The sequence below is a fragment of the Empidonax traillii genome, unplaced genomic scaffold (genome assembly GCF_003031625.1).
Source record: "Empidonax traillii isolate 1590-97213 ecotype Southwest subspecies unplaced genomic scaffold, ASM303162v1 scaffold819:size405531, whole genome shotgun sequence".
In the NCBI taxonomy this organism is placed as follows: Eukaryota; Metazoa; Chordata; class Aves; order Passeriformes; family Tyrannidae; genus Empidonax; species Empidonax traillii.
The window spans coordinates 271,476-292,961 of record NW_020956012.1 but is presented as its reverse complement, the minus strand read 5'-3'; the positions used below and the strand labels follow the sequence as shown (position 1 = coordinate 292,961).

Genomic DNA, 21,486 nt, shown 5'->3' with positions numbered 1-21,486 from the left:
CATGTACTTTACTGTAGCTGCAGTTGCAATATCTTTTTGAAACAATTTTCTTCCCTATAGGATGAGGATTCTCTCTGTAATAAACTCTGTACCTTCACCATCACACAGAAGGAATTCATGAATCAACATTGGTAAGGATCTGAAATTTGTGTTCAGAATTTCAGCCTGATATTCCTGGGCACTGAGAAGGAAATCAATGTGATTTGTGAGCCTCAAGGCACTGTCTTTGATAACTCACCTGGCTTATTTTGGGCAGGTACCACTGTCACACTTGCAAGATGGTTGATGGGGTTGGTGTTTGCACAGTCTGTGCTAAAGTTTGTCACAAGGATCATGAGATTTCTTACGCCAAATATGGATCGTTCTTCTGTGATTGTGGAGCCAAGGAAGATGGCAGCTGCCTGGTAAAGTGTTTTCATGTCCTCAGCTTTTAAAGTCTTGCAGTTTTCTGTTCTGTAGTAAGTTATGTCAGGGTATGAGTGTGTAAGAGTAATAACACTTGAAGGTCTTTGTTTTATAATGAACCTTCAGAATTTACAGCTTGCCTGGACATAAATGTTTTTGCACTGAATAAGAGCATTGGCAAATCTCTGTCCCAGTGACTCCTGGGATTCCATCTGCCTTTACAGAATTTGCTACACAGCAATCAACACCTTTTCCCGTGTTTTCCACTAGCAGCAAACAAAATAACTATATCTTAATTATGGAGGTTTTTTAATACTTGAGAATGACATGTAGGATGCTGTTTTGTTATTTCTTTAGAATTGCAGTCTAAGAGATTTGCACTCTATTTCTTTAAAATTCCATTAATCTTGCTGCTTTTACAATCTCTGTTCATTTCATTAGTGGTCAAACTAAGTCTGGTGTGGGCTCTTAGCATTCCTATGTCATTCCCAGGCTCTGGTGAAGAGAACTCCCAGCAGTGGGATGAGCTCTACCATGAAAGAATCCGCCTTCCAGAGTGAGCCCAGGGTGCCTGAGAGTGTCATTCGCCACGCCAGCACCTCCCCTGCTGAGAAAGCCAAGGTCACCATCAGCGAGGGGAAGGGCCCTGATGAAGAAAAACCCAAGAAGAGCAGCCTGTGCAGGAACGTCGAGGGCTGTCGAGAGGAGCTGCAGTCCCAGGTATGATTAGCTGTTAAACAAAGATCATTTGTGGTGAGGATCTTGGGCAGAATGTGTTGGTTATCAGCCAAGTTGTTTGATTTTTATAAGGGGGGTCATAAAAAGGGTGTCAGGCTTTAAAAAGCGGTTGATGTGTAGCTCTTATGAAGGCTCCCATAGGAGCATCTTGTTCCTCATTTATCTTCATCTTGTAGGCCAACTTCTCCTTTGCACCTTTGGTGCTAGAGATGCTGAATTTCCTGATGGATGCCATCCAAATCAACTTCCAGCAAGCTTCAGCCATGGGGAGCAGCAGCCGTGCCCAGCAAGCTCTCAATGAGCTCCATACTTTGGACAAGTCAGTAGAAATGACAGACCAGCTGATGGTGAGACTAACGGAGTGATTAGATTATGGGGGAAGGAGGGGGTCACTTTATAGGGCAATTCCAAGTGATTTCCTTTGGATGCTTCCGCTGACTCAGGTGCCAACTCTGGGCTCTCAGGAAGGTGCTTTTGAGAACGTGCGCATGAACTACAGCGGGGACCAGGGCCAGACGATCCGGCAGCTGATCAGCGCGCACGTGCTGCGCCGCGTGGCCATGTGCGTGCTGTCCTCCCCGCACGGCCGGCGCCAGCACCTGGCCGTGAGCCACGAGAAGGGCAAGGTGAGCTCTGCAGGGAAAGCTGCATTCTGAGGGAAAAGGGAACAGCGCTGAACAGCAGGCAGGATGGGATTTGGTCTGCCTGTCCGGAGAGCTGGATCTTCAATGTAGTACTGCATAGCTGAGGGAAGCCTCTCTTAGGAAAAACTCTTCAGGGAAAAGAGTTCTTGCAGCAGAAACAGTGAGAAAACTCACTACAACTACCTGGAAGGAGGTTGGAGTGAGGTGGAGGTTCATCTTTCCTGTCTTAAGTGAAAAGATGAGAGGAAAGATTGGATACTAGAAAAAAAAAATCACTGCAACAGTGGTCAGGCATTGGAATAAGTTCCCAGGGAGGTGGTGGAGTCACTGTCTCTGGAAATGTTCAGGAGGTGTCTGGATATGGCACTTGGCGATGTGGTGATCGGGGTGCTGCTGGGTGGCAGTTGGACCTGATGATTTTGAAGATCTCTTCCAGCCTTGATGATTCTGTGATTCTGATTCTGTAAGTGTGGGGACACATTCACAGAGCTGGAATTGAAGTGCCTTCTTCCCCTCAGTTATAACTGGATAACAGTTCATTTTGTGGTGCAGATCACAGTCCTTCAGCTCTCAGCACTGCTGAAACAAGCTGACTCCAGCAAAAGAAAACTGACCCTCACCCGCCTGGCATCCGCCCCCGTCCCCTTCACTGTCCTGAGCCTCACGGGGAATCCCTGCAAGGAGGACTATCTGGCCGTGTGTGGACTGAAAGTAAGTGCCTCCCAAACCCTTTACCAGGCAGCTGGAAATGTCAGCTCAAAGCCAGCTGTGTTTCTTTCCTCTGAGGAGCTGGCACAGGGCTGGCTCCAAAGTTCTGTCACTAATTTAGCTCCTGAATCACTTTCCTGCTCAACAGATGAAGTAGAAGAAGCAGGAGCTGTATAAATAATATAATAAATGATTGTATTTAGACCAGTTTTACTTAAGACAAGAGCCAAGGTTTAGTCACGTCAGACTTAGGGTGCTAAAACTAGTCTGTAACAGCTAGTGTTCTTTGGCAAGGACTCCTCTTTTTTATATTCTCCCAAATTTAGATTCAGCTCTCCTAGTGCAGAATCCACAGATTTCCTATTTAACTAAGAAACAGCTGCACTCAGTGGTTTTGGGTTTGTGTTTTCTTTATAAACGTTCATGTAGTTTAATGCAGTAATTTAGATTCTCTCTCTCTGAATCATTACTGGCACTAAGAGAAATGCTGACTTCTAACTCCATTCTTGGCTTCAGATGTTTATAAAATGCTTAGTTCTAATATTTGACCAATTTTCTTCATTACTCCAGGACTGCCATGTATTAACCTTCAGCAGCTCTGGATCAGTCTCTGATCATTTGGTACTTCATCCCCAACTAGCCACTGGGAATTTCATCATCAAAGCTGTGTGGCTGCCAGGATCTCAAACAGAGCTTGCCATTGTGACTGCAGACTTTGTGAAGGTATGTCTGCTCATAAGCAATTGATGATGTATCTACTGTCATACATCAGAGCCTGGATCCTTGTGGAGTTGTATGTGGAAGAAAGTTATAATATTCTTAGTTAGAAAGAAATTGGAAATATAAATTTGGCTACTGTTGTTGCAAGAAAAAGCAAAACTAAAGAACCCAAACAGTAGAACAATTAACTATAACATCTAAAAGGATTCCCTTGTCTCTGCTCTTGTCCTGTTTTGTATTGTGGTAGTTGATTATTGCCTAATTCTTCTGTGTCATAGTAATTATTTTCTTCGTTCTTCCCCCAGATTTATGATCTCTCTGTAGACGCCTTAAGTCCAACTTTCTACTTCCTCCTACCAAGTTCCAAAATCAGGGATGTCACTTTCCTTTTCAACGAGGAGGGGAAGAACATCATAGTGATCATGTCCTCAGCTGGGTACATCTACACCCAGCTGATGGAGGAGGCCAGCAGTGCCCAGCACGGGCCATTCTATGTCACCAATGTGCTGGAAGTCAACCACGAGGACCTGAAGGTGCTGGAGACTTCCCTCCCTCTGTTTTTTTGCATCTTGTATTTGAAGGCAGAAGTTCCCTTTTTTTTTTTTTTTTCCCTTCTTTTAAGCCCCCTTATCTAGATCAAGGAGCTTGTTCATTCCTCTGAAGAGAGAAATATCCTTGCAGTGAAAGGGGGTGGGGGTGAAAATTAAACCCCTTGATCCTTTCATCTAGAAAATGGAGCGTGTTTGCCATGGCTGGCTCTGCAGTCGTGCCCAGCAGGATTTCTCAGCAGGGAGGTGGCTGCAGAGCAGTGCTGTTCTCAGAGCAAGGCACTCCAAAGGTGCAGGAGCAGAATGGATAAATCACCACTGCTGGGGCTGCAGAGCTGCAGTGAGCCTTTGTTTCTGGTCTGGGGGGTGACTTGTAAAATCTATCCAGTGTTTTTACCCCAGCCTGTTTCAAAACAATGGAAGAAATGAGAAGACAGCCCTCAGGAAGGTCTTTTATGAGCTGGGAACAAGGGGAGTGCTCCACGTGAGGCTCCCAGCTGAGGGTGTTACCTACAGCCTATGGGTGTGCAGCCTCAGCATCCTTTTCCAAAACCTTTGAAGTGTCTGGTGGATGAGTTCACCCAGCAGTTCAGTTTACAACATTGTCGTTTAGGGCTGTGTTCTCTCACTGGTGGGCAGGAGGGGAGGCCTTGGGAGTAATTCCATCATAAATTTAAAAACCTGACAGAGTGTTTTATGTGAGTTTATGTTAAATGGTGTCATTTCTCTTGATCCCACAGGACAGCAATGGCCAAGTGGCAGGAGGGGGGGTGTCAGTGTATTACTCCCACGTGCTGCAGATGTTGTTCTTCAGTTACTGTCAAGGCAAATCCTTCGCAGCCACCATCAGCAGGGCCAGCCTGGAAGTGCAGAGGCTATTCCCAATAAACATCAAGAGGTGAGGCTCATGCAGAAGACTCCTCTCAAGTGTTTATTTTGGTTTATTATTAGTAAATATCATTCATCAGCATCCCAGCTCTGAATGGCCAAAGCTTGTGCTGAAGATCCTCTTTTTGACTGATGATTTTCTGCCACTTTTCATGGTGCTTCTGCCCTAATGGACTTGGATGATCCTTTTGGGTCCCTTCCAACTTGGAATATTCTAGTTACAGGATGGTTTGAAACCAGAACTCATTCTTTCAGCAGTGGGGCTTGTCTGCATTTTGTCTCCCCACTAGGATTTCCCAGCAGGAAGGTGTCTGCAGAGCCGCTGTGCTGCACAGTGTGGAGCTGCTCCTGGTGCAGCCACTGGAACCAATGGGATTACCCCCCTCACCGAGGCTGCAGAGCAGGAAGCCTTTGTTTCCTTTTGCCACCAGTACTGCTGTGGACCTTGTGCACTGTGCATATTAAGGCTTATTTTCAGACTCCCTTGAGGGAAACCAATCTCTTTTGCTATGAATGTGGCAAGAAAAAAGCTGCTCTATCATGTTTTCTGATAAGCAGAGCTGGGCACTTAGGCCACAGACTTGGTACTAGCCTGACACAAAGCCACTGTCACGAGCAGGCTCTGTAGGAGGGTCATTCCAAGAGCTCCTCAGCCCCAGTCAAGTTTGGCTGAGTCTTTTTGCAGCTCTATTTTTATTTTTTCCAGTGAGCAGTCACACAGATTCTTCTGGTTTGGCCTTTGCTTAGTGCTGCTGGGTGTGTTGTAATGCATAACTGTTCATCTGTTCAGATAAAAACATTGCTGAAAGCCATTTTTAAATTACCTCCTTGGTTTTGGGCATAAAATGTTGCCAAGTGTTTTTCCTCAAGTTTGCAAGGTAGGGATCAGGGCTGTGAATTGTAATGCTTGAATTCCTGCTGAGGATAGAGCTTTAACTGGTTTGAATGCTGTATTTTGTGTGTTTTCACTTGTGTTGCTTGTTAAATTAATGTCACTGTACCCTTCATCTCTTACAGTTCTAATGGTGGGAGTAAGACCTCGCCAGCCCTGTGTCAGTGGTCGGAGGTGATGAACCATCCTGGCTTGGTGTGTTGTGTTCAGCAAACCACAGGTGTCCCGCTGGTGGTGATGGTGAAACCAGACACCTTCCTCATCCAGGAGATTAAAACCTTGCCAGCCAAAGCAAAGGTTAGTCAGAATTCCCTGTGGTTTTGGCTCTTAAAGTACATTTTCTTGTTGTTCCATCAACCAGATCTCTAATGCAAAGAGTTTTTCTTCAAGCGGCAGTTGCCAAGTCCTTGCCTTGCCTTGCCTTGCAGATCCAGGACATGGTGGCCATCCGTCACACAGCCTGCAACGAGCAGCAGAGGACCACCATGATCCTGCTGTGTGAGGATGGCAGCCTGAGGATCTACATGGCCAACGTGGAGAACACCTCGTACTGGCTCCAGCCCTCGCTGCAGCCCAGCAGCGTCATCAGCATCATGAAGCCCGTCCGCAAGCGCAAGGCGGCTGCCATCAGTAAGGGGCTCCTCACACAAGTCTTGTGTAACAAATGGAGGTGCAAAGATTGATCAGCATCATCCAGATGCTTAAAACATTCACTTCTGACCATTACCAGTTAACCTGAGGGCTAAAGACTGGCTAAGTCTGGGTGAAATGTTTCTGTAAATATACATAAAAATATGTACAGACACCTGCGAAGGAGGCAGGTTCCTTCTGTGGCTCTGTTACCACATCTCTGCCACTTTAGAATGTATTTCATCAAGCCCATCTCTTTTCCCTTCCAGCAACTCGCACATCCAGCCAAGTAAACTTCCCCATTGACTTCTTTGAACACAACCAGCAGCTCACAGATGTGGAGTTTGGAGGCAATGACCTGCTGCAGGTGTACAATGCTCAGCAGATAAAGCACCGCCTCAATTCCACGGGCATGTATGTGGCCAACACAAAGGTAAATGGGGTGATTTGGGGATGCTTTAGGGCTTCTTGGGTAACATTATTGCTCATATTAACAGCGTGCTGTGTCTTAGGAGTCTGCTTTGTTCAAATGAACCTGTACAGATCCTGTAATTAGGAAAGAGTGGAGACAGTTCTGTACAAAATTAGATTCTTGGCTTAAGAGTGAATTTTTGAGCTGTGATTTGTCTTCTGCAGCCTGGGGGTTTCACCATTGAAGTGACAAACAATAATAGCACGATGGTGATGACGGGCATGCGGATCCAGATCGGCACCCAGGCCATAGAACGAGCTCCCTCCTACCTGGAGATCTTCGGCCGCACCATGCAGCTCAACATGACCAGGGCCCGCTGGTTTGACTTCCCCTTCACCCGAGAGGAAGCCTTGCAGGCTGACAAAAAACTCACCATCTTCAGTAAGTCTTTGTTAATTGTTTGGTTTGACTTCACTGATGGCTTTTTTGGGGCGGGTTGAAGCTGTCCTGCTGCACCCCACAGTAGGGAGTTTCCACAATCTGTTTGACTTGACTACAAAAACAGTTTGAGGGGTGAACCCTGAACATTTAAAAACTTTACTTATGGCCCAGTTTCTTGCTGCAATGAATGAACGTTCAGTAGCTCAGCTCGATAATTTGGTTTTGAGGCAAAAGAGGAGGAGGAAAATGGCCTTGGAAAGGAGCTGACACTGTGAGTGGCTGTGCATTAATGACACAGTGTAATCGCTGTCCTGACATTATGAGTGAGGCTTGTTTGTATTCAGAAGCAACGGTTCTACTAGTTTTTAAGAAATTTCTCTCATCGTTGCAGTTGGGGCTTCTGTGGATCCTGCTGGAGTCACCATGATGGATTCCATAAAAATTTATGGCAAAACCAAAGAGCAGTTTGGATGGCCTGATGAGCCCCCTGAGGACTTCCCATCTGCTTCAGTGAGCAATGTTTGTCCCCCAAACCTGAATCAAGGGAATAGCACTGGAGACACAGAGTCAGCTGCCCCTGCTGCTTCCAGTGGGACTGTCCTGGAGAGGTATTTCCAGAGTCTTTCCTTTATTTCTCCCTGAAAATGGGTGGTTGCTGTGGAGGGGACTTAGGTGCACTTGTGTGCTTTTCTTAACTGGGAGAACTGAAGGGAATTAGTAAAATTGTTCTCACTCCCTTACAAAGCAACAACTGAATAGCCAATGATTCTCTTGTAAGGGGGGTTTGTGCTCACTCTTGATTTCTCTGGTGGAGTAGATGCATAGATCTGTGTGCCTGCTTTGTGTTGCCAAGTTCATTTGTTTCAGCAGCCTTGGGGACCTAAAAGAGATTTCTGCTGCCTTGGTACATTCTTTCACTTCAAGCTGGCCCTTTTCATTCTCTAGAGCTCACCAAAGTGAGGCCTCTGAAGTTCAGCTCAGTTTTGAGGAGGGCTTTGTGTGTGACCCTGCTTTAGGCTTGTGGTTCCCACCAACTTATCTTGTGGCCCACGTGTCTCAGGCTGAGCTGTTGTGCTGGAGAAAGTGCTGGGTTTTTTCTCCTCAATATCCCTACTGAGAACCAAACCCCAAGGACAACCAGGACGTATATTTAGTACAAGAAATAAAACCTGTGTTCTGTTTTATATCCCCCCTGTGTTCTGTCTCTGGGCTTGTACAGTCCATGCATAAGAGTTGTAGAAAACCTGGCAAGCAGCAAGGACAGGAGGGAAATGGATCAAGGAGGGACTAACACTGCTGCAAACTGAGCATTTTAGTGGGTGTGCTGCTCAACTGTGAGGAAATGGTGGTGAATTTTGTCTGACTGAAGTTCTCAGGTAAAGGGTCAGGGCTTGAAGTGACAGTTAGCTCCAGCTGAAGGACTTGTTCAGCCATCCTTTAATATTTTGGCTAATAGTTCACGGAGTTTTTTCCTGTGGTTATTTTCCCTTTCCTTTCATTCTCTGCTGTGACATCCCCACAAGATGTCCCTCTCAACACAGACATGTGTTTTCCAGAGCAGTGGGGATTATAGTCTAAAGATTCAGATCCAAAAAAAATACTCTTAATATTTGGTGTCAGAGAATGCAGCATGGTTACCTTCTAAAGGGCCTCGTGAGTGGGCACAGCTAATGGCAGGCAGGAGGCAGCTGTTCTGTCAGAAGTTTGGTGTCTGTATTTAAATTCAAGCTTGGGTGGTGCTTTAAGTGGTGCTTGGCTTCTCTGTGCAGGTGCCCTGAATCTCCTCTGTTTGTTTGGCTTTAGCCCAGTGTGTGCTGCCCAGGTAGAGAGCTGTGCTTAGACTGAGTGTGCAGAGCGCTCTCCTGGCTTCCTGATCCCCCCATTTAATTTGCCTTTTGCTTAGAATGTGTTCTAGGGAGTTTTTCTGTGAGCTTTACACTTTTTTTTTTTTCCTTTTTCTTTGCTCCCCCAAAGTTCTGACACTGAGTCCCTAACCACCCTGGACCGGTTAGTATCCATCCTTTTCTCTGCACGAGTGCGTGTGTGTCAGAGACACAGAACACGTGGTGTGGCTTTCGGTGACTGGGGCTTTCTTTTTGGTTTCTAAGTGACATTTGCTTCTTTACATTCTGGTCATTGCATGGCAGATGGTTTAGCCAATGTAAAGATCAGGTGGTTTGCAGATTTTTGCTGTACACAGCATAACTGTTGCTTGTTTGACAGACTCCTCTCTCTGCTTTGTTCCTTCCTTGCGCCTTCTTATCCCACTTACATTCCCTGAGAGCTTTCCAGAGGGTGGCTGTGGGTAGGGGGGTGTTATTTATCACCACCAGACCAGACAGTTGTTCCCTCTACCTCATACCCAATCCTACAGTGTTATTTCTCCTCTTAATGCTCTCTCTTCCCTCCTTTTTCCTGTATCTTCCTGCTCCTTCTGGTGTGTCAGATGGCATTTCAGGTAGTTGTACCTGGAGGCATGAGTGCTGCTGCAGGGACATTCAGCACTTTGCTGCCAGTTGTAAATCAGCTTTTCCCTTGGGGCAAGTGTTTTACCAGCCTGCACTCCTTCTGTCCAAACTTTGAACCTCAGCACCTCTCACTTGGGTCAAACCCAGTGCTCCAAATTTATTTTCCTGCGGAATATTTTGTGCTGAAACTCCAAATTGGAAAGAGCAACCTGTGTGAAAACAGCAAGCGAGTAGAATCTTGCTCCCTTAGCAAAGTCGGTTCCGCTTTTTCCCATGTGTCATAGCCAGCCTTGATCTGCAGTCATCTGTACGTCTGTGGGCCATGGTGAATTGGGACTGTCAAGACAATCCAAGTTATCCCTGCTGCAGGCTGCGTAAGGAAATGTTTTATCCTCTTTGGGAGAAAAAAGCCCCTGTCTTTCAGCTGTGGATTATTAAAGCAGTCCTAAGTTTGTCTGTGAGCGTGAGCCAGGTTTAACTCTGGTCTGTAACACAATGAAATGATATGCATGGTGCCTGTGGCAGGTTTTATCATGCTTTGATTTTGTACTTGGCATTCGTTAGCTGTCTCTGAGCTACTCATGACTGTAGCCCGCATAAAGCGAAGTGCTAAGGAGAGGGAAGGGTTGCTGTACTCAAGCCTGCTTTCCTTTCTCCCTTCAGGCTAGTAGTGAGTTCTTTAGAAGCGCTGGAAAGCTGCTTTGCTGTAGGACCAGTCAACGAGAAGGCAAGTAACTTTCTGAATACATTCTTGAGCTTTGTGAGCTGGGGGAGGAGGGGCGAGCTCAGCACTTACCTCCTGCAGCCCCGAGGGCCTGATATGGAGCAGAGCTGCATCCCTTTTGCTCAGAGCACTGATCTGAAAGTTGACTTAGCCAAAAGCATTTGAAACTAGTTTAGAATGACAATTGGTATTTGCATTTATCGCTGCTGGGCTTTTTGTGCTGTAGAGTGACCTCGTTTACAAAAACAGCAGGGTAGAAAGCCCGTAAATCTCGAAAAGACTTTTCTTATGTCGACATGTGAAATGTCTGTGAGATTTCAAACAGTAAATTAAGGGAAGCTATCAAAAGGGTAATGAAGGAAGGCAGAAACTGGCAAGGAGGGGAGGGAGCTGCAGGTACACTGGGGAATCAGACTCATACATCACCTTCATGATAAATATACTGAATAATGGGTTTTGTCTGTTCTTAGGAGAAGAATAAGATTGCAGCTCAGGAACTGGCTACGATGCTGCTGTCCATGCCAGCTCCTTCCAGTGTGCAGCAGCAAACCAAGAGCCTCTTGGCCAGCCTGCACACCAGTCGCTCAGCCTACCATAACCACAAGGTAAGGGGGTACAAGGATTTTGGGGCTCCTCTCACTTGCCAGTTTGTGCTTGAGGTGCACTGCGGCCCCGGAAAGCCCTTTCACCATGCAGTATAAACCTGCTGGCTAATTTCCCTTTAGCTCCTGCTGTCTGCCCACCTGGCTTTTGTGTTTCACCAAAACTCTATGACTTCCTAGTATTAACTGTCCTTAGATGACCAGAGTTAAAGTAGCCAGTGCCGAATTTCCCCAGAATCTGTCCTGTGCTTGTACTTCAGCTGCTTTGTTGTGTCAGTTGTTTTTCTTTGCCTGTGTTATCTTTCACTTTACAGGATCAAGCACTGCTAAGCAAAGCCATTCAGTATTTGACTTCCTCAACTAAAGAAGGAAAGGACCTTGATCCTGAAGTATTCCAGAGGCTGGTGATCACTGCTCGATCCATTGCTATTATGAGACCCAACAATCTGGTCCACTACACTGAATCAAAGCTGGAAACAGGTGGATAAGTCCATCATTTTCTTTAACTTACTGTTGTGATAATTGAAGCTGTCGGAGGGCTTTGGGTTTGGTGTGGCAGGGACTGTATTTGACACATTTCTTCAGTGTGTGATAGTCCTCGTAACGAGGACATCAGAGCCTCTAACAAAAGCCATTTCAAATAGACTTGGTGATACCCTCGTTAAAGCTTTCCCCTGTGCATATCTGACAGGTGTTTTTTAATCTGTACAGAGAGTGAAGAAGGGCAAGAGGTCCAGAAACACGTGGAAGGAGAGGGCTGCACGTTTATTACCCAGCTGGTGAACCACTTCTGGAAGCTCCATGCATCAAAACCCAAAAACGCTTTCCTGGCCCCCGCCTGCCTGCCAGGTGTGCTAACTCTCCCTTTGCTATTGTCAAGCTTTTGAAGGATCCTATTTTAAGTTGGTAAACAGAGAAGATGCCTTGTTCCAAAGGAGGCTTTACATGCTAATGATACACTGAGTGCTTTCTGATGTACAGCTGAAAATTCTGCCCCAAAACTTTTGTTCTGGAGTACTTGTGTTGTGCCAGTAAAAAAGGACTGATTGATTTATCCACATTTGACTTCATGGGTTATGTTAGAAGATGTTCACTGGTGGTGGTTCATAGATTTCACAATATTACAGTAGACAGACAAGGCTGGCTCAGGCTGGATTGAAAATCAATATATTTGTGGTGTGAACACACATTGTGCCATGAAGTCTACAAACAAAAGCTCCTTCTGCAGTGTCTCTGTGCTGAAATAGAGAGCTGATTTCAGTCCTACTTTTATTCCTCCTCAGGTCTCACTCATGTTGAAGCCACAGTCAATGCTTTGGTGGATATTATCCATGGATACTGCACGTGTGAGCTGGATTGTATCCATACAGCATCCAAGATCTACATGCAGATGTTACTTTGCCCGGTGTGTCTCTTGCTCTGCTGTGCCTCAGCCTGTAACTGCACCAGGGGAGGGTTAGATGGGATATTAGAAACAATTTCTTCATGGAAAGGGCTGTCCAGCCCTTGCACAGGCTGCCCAAGGGAGTGGAGGAGTCGCCATTCCTGGAGGGATTTAAAAGATGTGTAATGTGGCACATGGGAATGTGGTTTAGGGGGATTGCAGTGTAAAGTTCATGGTTGGACTTGATTTTAGAGGGCTTTTTCAACCTCAGTGTTTCTGTGATTCTGTAATTACATAAAATTAAATATGGGTAGAATGAGAATACATAGTACAGGTACAAAATAGAGCTATTCAGCCCTAAACACACAGCCAGAAGTGAATGAAGGAGGAATTTCTCTCTCCTTGTGTTCCAGTAATGTTTGTCATGTGCTGCATGTGGAATTGTAAGTGTTGCTTTATGGCTCTTGGGGGAAACAGGGAGTTGAGGCAGTGACTTGTGTCCTATATGAATCATGACCAACAGAGGGGCACAAGTGTTTTAGCCATCTTTTCAAATAATGTGAAGGAGTTTAATGATCAACTGTTAACCCTCTAGGATCCAGCAGTGAGCTTCTCTTGCAAACAAGCTCTGATCAGAGTGCTGAGACCACGGAACAAGCGCAGACACGTCACCTTGCCATCCTCCCCTCGCAGCAACACTCCCATGGGTACGGCAGATGCATTCCCCTGCCTGCTTCATGTGCCAGAAGAGACAAGAAAATAAAGTAGTCTAATTATAAATTGGGACTAAAATCAATCTTTCTCCTTTCTTTTGCTTTGTCTTGTCCCCTAAATGTCTTTTTTAACATTTTATTTAATAAACTGTCACCTCTTCTTTGATATTCTGAGATGCGAAGAGGAGATTTCTCTGAGGTATTCCCCTTCCAGTGATAGGGAAATTATTTTATGTCGGGGGTAGTAATCCAGACTTAATAATTCTGTGCATGTTTTCAAGTTCTTATAAATCAGAGATGTGTGCAGACCAAAATTAGGGTATCAGAGCTCCATCCAAGAGATGTTTAATAATATTGAAGGAAATTGTAGGTGTCATGGAATCTCTTGGTTTTTGGGGGTAGCTTAGTTTTTTCCCCAGCATTAATTGTTTGGGCTGATGAGAGGAATTGTGCATTTGTTAATGAATCCTCTGTGACTCAGGAGATAAGGATGATGATGATGATGATGACGCAGAAGACAAGCTGCAGAGTTCTGGGATAGCAAATGGTGAGCACATCCGACAGGAGAGCCAGGAGCAGAGCGAAGTTGACCACGGGGACTTTGAGATGGTGGTGAGTCCAGAGCTTCTCTTTGGAGCCTTTTAGGTGTGCTAGGACTTGAATTTAATTCAGTTCTGATGGATCAGTTTGTAATGCTCCATAACTGGTTTGGGAAAGCTCTTACTGTGTTTCCTCTCCATAGTCTGAATCCATGGTTCTGGAGACTTCTGAGAACGTGAATAATGGGAACCCTTCTCCACTGGAGGCTCTGCTGGCTGGAGCAGAGGGATTCCCTCCTATGCTGGATATCCCTCCAGATGCAGATGATGAGACGATGGTGGAATTGGCTATTGCCCTGAGCCTGCAGCAGGATCAGCAAGGTAAGATATGAGTGCCTTTGGCAGGTGAAAAGACAAATGGAATATGGGGAAACTGGGAAGGAAAGAAAGCAAAGCTCTTGGTGTTTCCCCCAATGAGCCAAAGACAGCAGAACTATGAAATGTACAGAAAATGCCAGAGTTAACATAATTCCATAAAAGAAAGATGCTCATAACTTGTTCTGTGCTTGCAGGGAGCAGCAGCAGTGCCCTTGGACTGCAGAGCTTGGGACTGTCTGGCCAAGCCCCCAGTTCCTCTTCTCTCGATGCCGGGACACTCTCAGATACAACAGCATCAGGTAACTGTTCACTGCCAGGAATCGACCTCTTTCAGATTTTGACCTAAAAAACTGCCTTTTAATTGGTTTGTAAATATGGTTTTGAAGAGCCACTTGCTACTGTTGGCTTCTTGTATTTTTGACTGTATTTATGACCTTTTCCTGCTTTGATGGACTCTCAGTGTAGACTTTTGAGGAAGTGATTTCCTCATCTTAAAATAAAGCAGCCAAAACAAACCATGTGCTCTATTTCCTTTGCATTTATAAACAACCAGACATTGTTCATCAAATAACTTGCATGCCTATGTATTTGAGGAGAAGGTTTCCTCTCAGGATACCTCCCCTCCACTGCTCTTAGCAGGCTTAAATGTACACTCCGAAGTTCCCTTTTCATTCATAGTTGAAAATCAACACAAAAAACAAAGCCAAACATTCGTGTCTTTCCTTTCATAGCTTGTGTGTCTTTTGAAGTTCTCTCCAGGCAGTGTTTTTACTTGTAACAGCTCTCTTTATTCTCTTAGCTCCAGCATCCGATGACGAGGGCAGCACAGCTGCCACGGATGGCTCGACGCTGCGGACGTCGCCGGCGGAGCACGGGGGCAGCGTGGGCTCGGAGAGCGGTGGCAGTGCCGTGGACTCAGTGGCTGGGGAGCACAGCGGTGAGTGGTTCCTGCTGCACCAGCTCTGCTCTGCTCTGCTCTCACAGGGCTGCCACAGGGAGAGGGTGTGTGTAATCCCTGGCAGAGAAGAGATCTCCGTTCCGAGTAGCTGCTGCCGTCCATCATTTGATGGTTCCTGCCCAAGTGCCATACGGGCCAAGTATTTCCTCACTTTTTGTGACTCTGTAGAAGTGTGGAATCAGCAGGAGATTTTGCTGGCCTATAGAATCATGGAATGGTTTGGGCTGAAAAGGACCTTAAAGCTCATCTCGTCCCACCCCCTGCCATGGGTAGGGACACCTTCCACTATCCCAGGTTGCTCCGAAGCCCAGTCCAACTTTGGACGCTTCCAGGGATGGGACAGCCACAGCTTCTCTGGTCATCCTGTACTAATTCTTCACTCACCATCCTCTGAGTAAAGAATTTCTTCCTAATTTCTAATCTAACCCTGCCGTCTCTGAGTTTAAAACCATTGCCCCTTGTCCTGTCACTATCTCCCGGTATAAAAAGTCCCTCTTCTTCCTTTTTGTAAGCCCCTTAAGATACTGAAGGCTGCTATGAGTCGCCCTGAAGCCTTCTCTTCTCAGAATGCAGTAGCCTACAGCAAGCCTGAGAGAATTCACTATGCTGCTGGTTAACTCTGGATGGGATAGGAATAATTTCTCTCTTTTTATCAAGGGACTGACAGCTGGGTAAAATAATCACAGACTTCTATTAAAGTAATTGTCTGCACTGCCCATCCACACCTTGTCTGACTTCCTTTAAATTACTGCTGTGGGACCAGTTCAGTTTGGGCCACAAAGATGAGGATGGCAAATGAAAGGATGGCAGGAGTGGGAAGTTGTATCTGGAGATTTGACTCTCTTGTAGCTTTATGAAGAGAACTGAAGATCCCTCACCTCCTCAGAGCCTTGAGTCCTGTTTGCAGTTCAGCGGTGCTGGTTGCTGTGAAGCAGGCCAGGTGCATGTTCAGTCACTCTGACATTGTTTCCCTGTTTCTCTCTGTTTTTCCCAGTGTCTGGCCGGAGCAGTGCCTATGGGGACACGACTGCTGAGGGCCACCCGGCGGGGCCAGGCAGTGTCAGCTCGAGCACAGGCGCCATCAGCACCACCACGGGCCAGCAGGAGGGAGAGGGCTCTGAAGGGGAAGGGGAGGCTGAGGGGGACGTCCACACCAGCAACAGGCAAGGGGCTTTGCTTTCCTCTTCTGGAATAACACGTCTGCTCTGTGCTTACACTGGAGAGGAGTGGGCTACAGGTGCTGGAATTCATGGTGGGCTCCAGTTGTGCTGGATAATGAAAATGGAAAGTCAGAAACACAGACTAGAGCAAACTGTTGTCGCAAAATCATAGAGTCCATAAAGTGGAATATCCTGAGCTAGAAGATTCTGAGCTGGAAGGGAATGACAAAGACCATCCAGTCCAGCTCCTGGCCCCACACGGGACACCCCCAAAATCCCACCCTGTCCCTGAGAGCGTTGTCCAAACACTCCTTGAGCTCTGGCAGCCTTGGGGCTGTGACACTGCCCTGGGGAGCCTGTTCAGTGCCAACCACCCTCTGTGCAGTCACCACGTAACGTGGTGCACACACCCAGCATGTGTCCCACAAAACTGCTGCCTCTGTGAAGTGATGAAAATAACTGCATGAGTCTAGTTAACAGAGGAATCACTAAAATCTTGTGAGCTTGTGAAATTCACTGTTAGGAAAACAGCATGTGCAAGTGTCCTGAGCAATTGGGAAACATCTGCAGTTTTTCATTCTATGGGAGCAGATGCTCAGTCACGTGTACAGAGTAGTGTGGGGCTGATTTGCAGGATCTGCTTCCAGGCAGTTGGATTCTGCAGGTGGCCAGGCTGGGCAGTGTAGCTCTGAAGCGCATAACTACATCCATTGTCAGATGCTCTACATCTGGAGGATTTGATGCCCTTGAGATTTCTGTGGCAAATTCTGTTGTAGATTCTGCTGGGTCTGATATGTTTTGGGATGTGTCTGATTGCTGGCTCTGACTTCCCAGGCTGCACATGGTCCGACTGATGTTGCTGGAGAGGCTGCTGCAGAATTTACCTCAGCTGAGGAACGTTGGAGGGGTCCGAGCCATCCCTTACATGCAGGTGAGTGAGGAGAGTCAGGAGTTCAGCCTCAATCAAACGGTTAATCACTACTAATACTTCAGGTTTCTATTTGCACGTGCTTTTCCCTTCCTCTTTCCTGCCCAGTCACAGTGTGTGTCTTTAAAGTGTTGCAGAGCATTCCTCACCCATGGATTTTTACTGTACCCTTTCTCAGTAGGACTTTACAGCTGGCTCATGGCCCTGAGGGCTCAAATGGAAAGATCTTTTGGGTTTATACTGAATGTTCAAATTAGGGTGTGATGTGTTAGACAGAATGTAGGAAAGAATATAGATTAGTCAAGTTAAAATTTATGCTGCTTTTGAAAGATAATTTATTTATTTTGAAAACATGGAACCTGCCTTCTAGTAATTCTCTAACTTTTATTCCCAGGTAATTCTGATGCTTACAACAGACCTAGATGGAGATGATGAGAAAGATAAGGGAGCTTTGGATAACCTTCTGTCCCAGCTGATTGCAGAGCTGGGCATGGACAAAAAGGTGTGTGCACGCGCTCTGAACTTGTTCTTTCTAGACAGGGATTCTGTCCATGGAGGAATTGGATGCTTGGGGGTCACACAAACACTGCTGTATGGATGTGTTCAAGCATTTTATTTCTCTTGCTTTACTTCACATGAAGTAGAAAATTACATGAGTGGAACTCTCATTGTTTTCTGGTTCTGGCATCCATGAATGACCATGAAAATTTGTTCTGGTTGAATTAAACTCTGAAAACAGCCATGATCAGTAATGGATGGTTGACACAGGTAGCTTTTAATTTGTGTGGGACTGTTCTCTGGCAGCCAGGCCACTGTTTACCTTTCTATTGAGGCATTTGTGCTTCTTTTTTAGTATTACTGCTTGAGCTTAGACTAGAAATGCTTCCTGAGGACCAGAGCACTGAACTTGGGAGCCTTGGGTCCCTGCTCAGCTCTGTGATTGACCAGGCAGGATGTGTCTGTTGTTGCAGGACGTGTCTAAGAAAAACGAGCGCTCTCCTGTGAACGAAGTGCACTTGGTGGTGATGAGGCTGCTCAGTGTGTTCATGTCCAGAACCAAGTCAGGATCCAAGACTTCCATTTGTGAGGTATGTTCTCCAAACGGCTTTGTCAGGGGTTGATTTTCTCCCCCTCTACTCTGCTCTCCTGAGACCCCACCTGGAATACTTTGCACAGTTCTGGGTCCCTCAGCATAAGAAGGACATGGAACTGTTGGAGCAAGTCCAGTGGAGGAGCTGGAGCACCTCCCCTATGAACACAGGTTGAGAAAGTTGGGGCTGTTCAGCCTGGAGAAGAGAAGATTGTGTGGAGAAATCACAGCATATTTCGGTGTCTGAGGGGGCTACAGGGAACCTGGAGAGGGACTCTGCATCAGGAACTGGAGTGCCAGGACAAGGAATGGGATCAGACTGAAAGAGGGGAAATTTGGGTTAGATACATGGAGGAAATTCTTCCCTGGGAGGGTGGGCAGGCCCTGGCACAGGGTGCCCAGAGAAGCTGGGGCTGCCCCAGCCCTGGGAGTGTCCAAGGCCAGGTTGGACAGGGCTTGGAGCAACCTGGGCTGGTGGAAGGTGTCCCTGCCCATGGCAGGGGGTGGGATGAGATGAACTTTAAGGTCCTTCCAACCCAAACCACTCTGGGATTCTGTGATGTGTTTGGGGGTCTTTTGTTCATCATAAAAGATCAAAAATCTGCTAGCTGAAATAACAGCTCTAAGACTGAAAACACTTCAAAGTGCTTTGGAAAAATTTATAAGGAATCTGTAATGTTACTTGACTCTTGTGGAAAAAAATCTTTGAAACTCAGAATGGAGGAAACAGACATGTAAAGACAACTGGATCCACTTGTTTTGTGCAGGGTTTCAGACTGAGCTCAGGGCAGCACATTAACCATGTTATTTAAAACGGTCTGGCAGATTTTTTCCCTTGCGTCTTACCAGTGCTGAAGGGGTTAAAGAGGATTTGTAATGTGATTATTGGAAAGCAATATGCTGCTGTGTCAACGTAAAAGTCGCTAAGAGGATTCCTTAGATATTTGTTGCTAAAAGGTACAGTAATAAGGCATAAAAAAGCAGTATGTGTGGTGGGAAGGAGATTAATAAAAAAGCATAGAGGTTAAAAAATTTAGTCTGAACTGCATCAAATTTTAATGAGCTTATGAGCTGTGGGGTTTGTTTGGATTTACAGGGCTGCTTTAATAGTTTTATTTACAGTAGCTTTTTCTCCAGCCTTTGTTATTCACTTGAGCTTCCCACAGAAATCAAAGCTCCTCGTCTCTCCGAATGCAGGTGGAGCAATACCTGGGTGGAGCAGAGCCTCTGAGCGGCAGCTGCAACAGGGACTCTTTCTCTACCAGAATTCACACCCAGCTGGCCAAAACCCAGATAACCAAATAGAAATCCCAACTTTAAAAAAAAAAAAAGAAAAGGGGAAAAAAAGAGAAGGGAAAAAAGCCCTAGTCGTCTAATCCATAGCAGAGTGGCCTCTGGCACATGTGTCGAGGGGAGATTAGACTTAAGAGGAGATTTTATTTGTTTTCCTTTACTAAGCACTTGTTCAAAAGAGTCTCTGTAAATATTTGAGTTGCTTTTCATAAACACACAAAAAAAACCCAAAAACCCCAACCTCAAACAAACCCCAAACTTAAAAGCTGCCTGCAAAGTTTCATCAAAACCTGCTCTCTTATCCTCACTGTCAGCAAGTGCTGTCTGGTGCTCACAGCTCTTCTCACTTACAGTTCTCCGGTGTGTTACTGATCCATCTCCTCTCTGTTCCAGTCTTCCTCCCTCATCTCCAGTGCCACTGCTGCTGCCTTGTTGAGCTCTGGTGCTGTTGATTACTGTCTGCATGTGCTGAAGTCACTGCTGGAGTACTGGAAGAGCCAGCAGAATGATGAGGAGCCTGTAGCCACCAGCCAGCTCCTGAAACCTCACACGACTTCTTCTCCCCCCGACATGAGCCCTTTTTTCCTCCGCCAGTACGTGAAGGTGAGTCCTGCCCTGTGCTCTGGGCTTTACATGAGCTGTGTTAGAGGGTGCTGCCCAGCAGGGAAAAGCATCCTTGCACAACTCCCTGAGTAGTGTGACCAAAATCCATTCCCTTAGTAGTTACAACTGGGATTGCTCCGAGCTCTCCCAGAGCAGCCCAGCACACTATCCCTTGGTGCGCTCCTACACCAGCAGTGCTGTGGAGCTGCTGTCACTCTTCCTGGGTGAAGTGTTAATCCTGAAGGGAAGCCTCTCCATCCTGTGGTTCCTTGTGCTTGGCAGGCAGAATTCCTGAACTTAATGTGGCAAGGAAGCTGAGCAGTGGGTGGGATGTGCACACTAAATCCTAGACTTGTTCCACTACTGTGGTGTCTTTGTGCCCAGATGCTATGGAGGTTTGAGATATGCACAGGGCAGTGAAAAAAGCCTAATTAAATGTAAGAACATCCCCTAAGTTGAAAGCTCATATGTTAAAATGCCTCATTACTCCAGACTAGCTTAGTGCATCCTCATAGTTGTCACCTAGTCCAAGGCCTCATGTAGGTATATTGGCCTGTTTTTATTGATCAGCTGGGAGCATTTCTTATGGCCGTGAGGAATTCTGAATCCATGAACCAGGATAACAATCATTAGTAAATGTTGTATGAGTGTAAAAGAAGTAAATCCCTGCTTTAATAAGTATAGAGTCTAAATGCAGATTTCTCCTAAGAACTGTGTTGGAATTTTCATTAATATGATTCCTAATGCCACAGTCCCCAGACTGTCAACTCCCAAACTATCAATTGACCATCAAAGGGAAAGGTGCAGAAAAGCTTTGCTTTTAGAAAAATCAATAAGTGCACCCTGTCACTTGTCATGGCACCACACTGGGAGTGTTCAGTGCCAGAGCCTGGGGGATTGATGGGTTGCTCCTGCTTCCAGGGTCACGCCGCAGATGTTTTTGAGGCCTACACTCAGCTCCTGACAGAGATGGTGCTGCGCCTGCCCTACCAGATCAAGAAGATTGCAGACACAAACTCTCGCATCCCACCTCCCATCTTTGATCACTCCTGGTTCTACTTTTTGTCTGAGGTAGGCAAGAATGGACAGATTTTTAACAGTTCCAGTAAGGATTTCCTTCATGGGAGAGATGAGCTTTTGTAGAACTTGTCTCAGATCCATCTCAGATTTTCAGTTCCCTGGAAACAAGGTGTACTCTTGACTTTATTTTATTCCTGTTAAACAGGAATCTGTGGGAAAACACACATGAAAAATTAGGTTGTTATTATTTCCTGGAACTCAGTGTTTGCTGCCCCAAAGCTCAAAGAGAAAACCTTCTCTGAAATGGTAAAATGTAACATCATGTTTGGTTGTAGGTACTCACTGAGTCCTTAAAAATATCAGGAAGATATTTGGAGTTTATCTTCTCCTTTCATTTCGTTTGCTTCCTCCTTGAGATAACAAGTTACATCTTATATTTACACAATTATGAGTTAGGATTTCCTAATTGGGCTTGTTTAGCTATTTATTGGAGATTGTAGATGACCAGGAATGGTTTTTCAGCAGTGGTTTCAAGATGCTGCAGTATTGCTGTGCAGTGTTTCTACTGCCTGTGACTTACAGGTAACTGTAAAGTGCCTT

The 21,486-nt window shown here is 45.9% G+C and overlaps 1 protein-coding gene across 4 annotated transcripts in view; it reads left to right on the top strand.

Moving 5' to 3' along the window:
* UBR4 (ubiquitin protein ligase E3 component n-recognin 4) overlaps positions 1–21,486 on the top strand; it is a 78,406-nt gene that overhangs the window by 23,139 nt on the left and 33,781 nt on the right. For 2 of the 4 annotated variants that reach the window (XR_003573253.1, XM_027901899.1), the window contains exons 36-66: positions 61–131; positions 257–404; positions 898–1,125; positions 1,320–1,490; positions 1,587–1,769; positions 2,340–2,498; positions 3,066–3,218; positions 3,521–3,748; positions 4,504–4,661; positions 5,669–5,840; positions 5,972–6,173; positions 6,443–6,606; positions 6,810–7,026; positions 7,418–7,634; positions 9,001–9,033; positions 10,158–10,221; positions 10,689–10,823; positions 11,135–11,300; positions 11,532–11,669; positions 12,104–12,225; positions 12,800–12,911; positions 13,399–13,529; positions 13,660–13,837; positions 14,029–14,133; positions 14,616–14,771; positions 15,787–15,955; positions 16,787–16,883; positions 17,275–17,382; positions 17,852–17,968; positions 19,657–19,866; positions 20,788–20,937. Coding sequence is in view for 3 of the 4 variants with exons in the window: in XM_027901899.1 (XP_027757700.1) it covers positions 61–131; positions 257–404; positions 898–1,125; positions 1,320–1,490; positions 1,587–1,769; positions 2,340–2,498; positions 3,066–3,218; positions 3,521–3,748; positions 4,504–4,661; positions 5,669–5,840; positions 5,972–6,173; positions 6,443–6,606; positions 6,810–7,026; positions 7,418–7,634; positions 9,001–9,033; positions 10,158–10,221; positions 10,689–10,823; positions 11,135–11,300; positions 11,532–11,669; positions 12,104–12,225; positions 12,800–12,911; positions 13,399–13,529; positions 13,660–13,837; positions 14,029–14,133; positions 14,616–14,771; positions 15,787–15,955; positions 16,787–16,883; positions 17,275–17,382; positions 17,852–17,968; positions 19,657–19,866; positions 20,788–20,937 (4,662 nt within the window). In the remaining variant the exon portion in view is untranslated. The remainder of the gene's footprint in view (positions 1–60; positions 132–256; positions 405–897; positions 1,126–1,319; positions 1,491–1,586; positions 1,770–2,339; positions 2,499–3,065; positions 3,219–3,520; positions 3,749–4,503; positions 4,662–5,668; positions 5,841–5,971; positions 6,174–6,442; positions 6,607–6,809; positions 7,027–7,417; positions 7,635–9,000; positions 9,034–10,157; positions 10,222–10,688; positions 10,824–11,134; positions 11,301–11,531; positions 11,670–12,103; positions 12,226–12,799; positions 12,912–13,398; positions 13,530–13,659; positions 13,838–14,028; positions 14,134–14,615; positions 14,772–15,786; positions 15,956–16,786; positions 16,884–17,274; positions 17,383–17,851; positions 17,969–19,656; positions 19,867–20,787; positions 20,938–21,486) is intronic. The other 2 variants (XM_027901900.1, XM_027901901.1) reach the window with 2 other exon arrangements.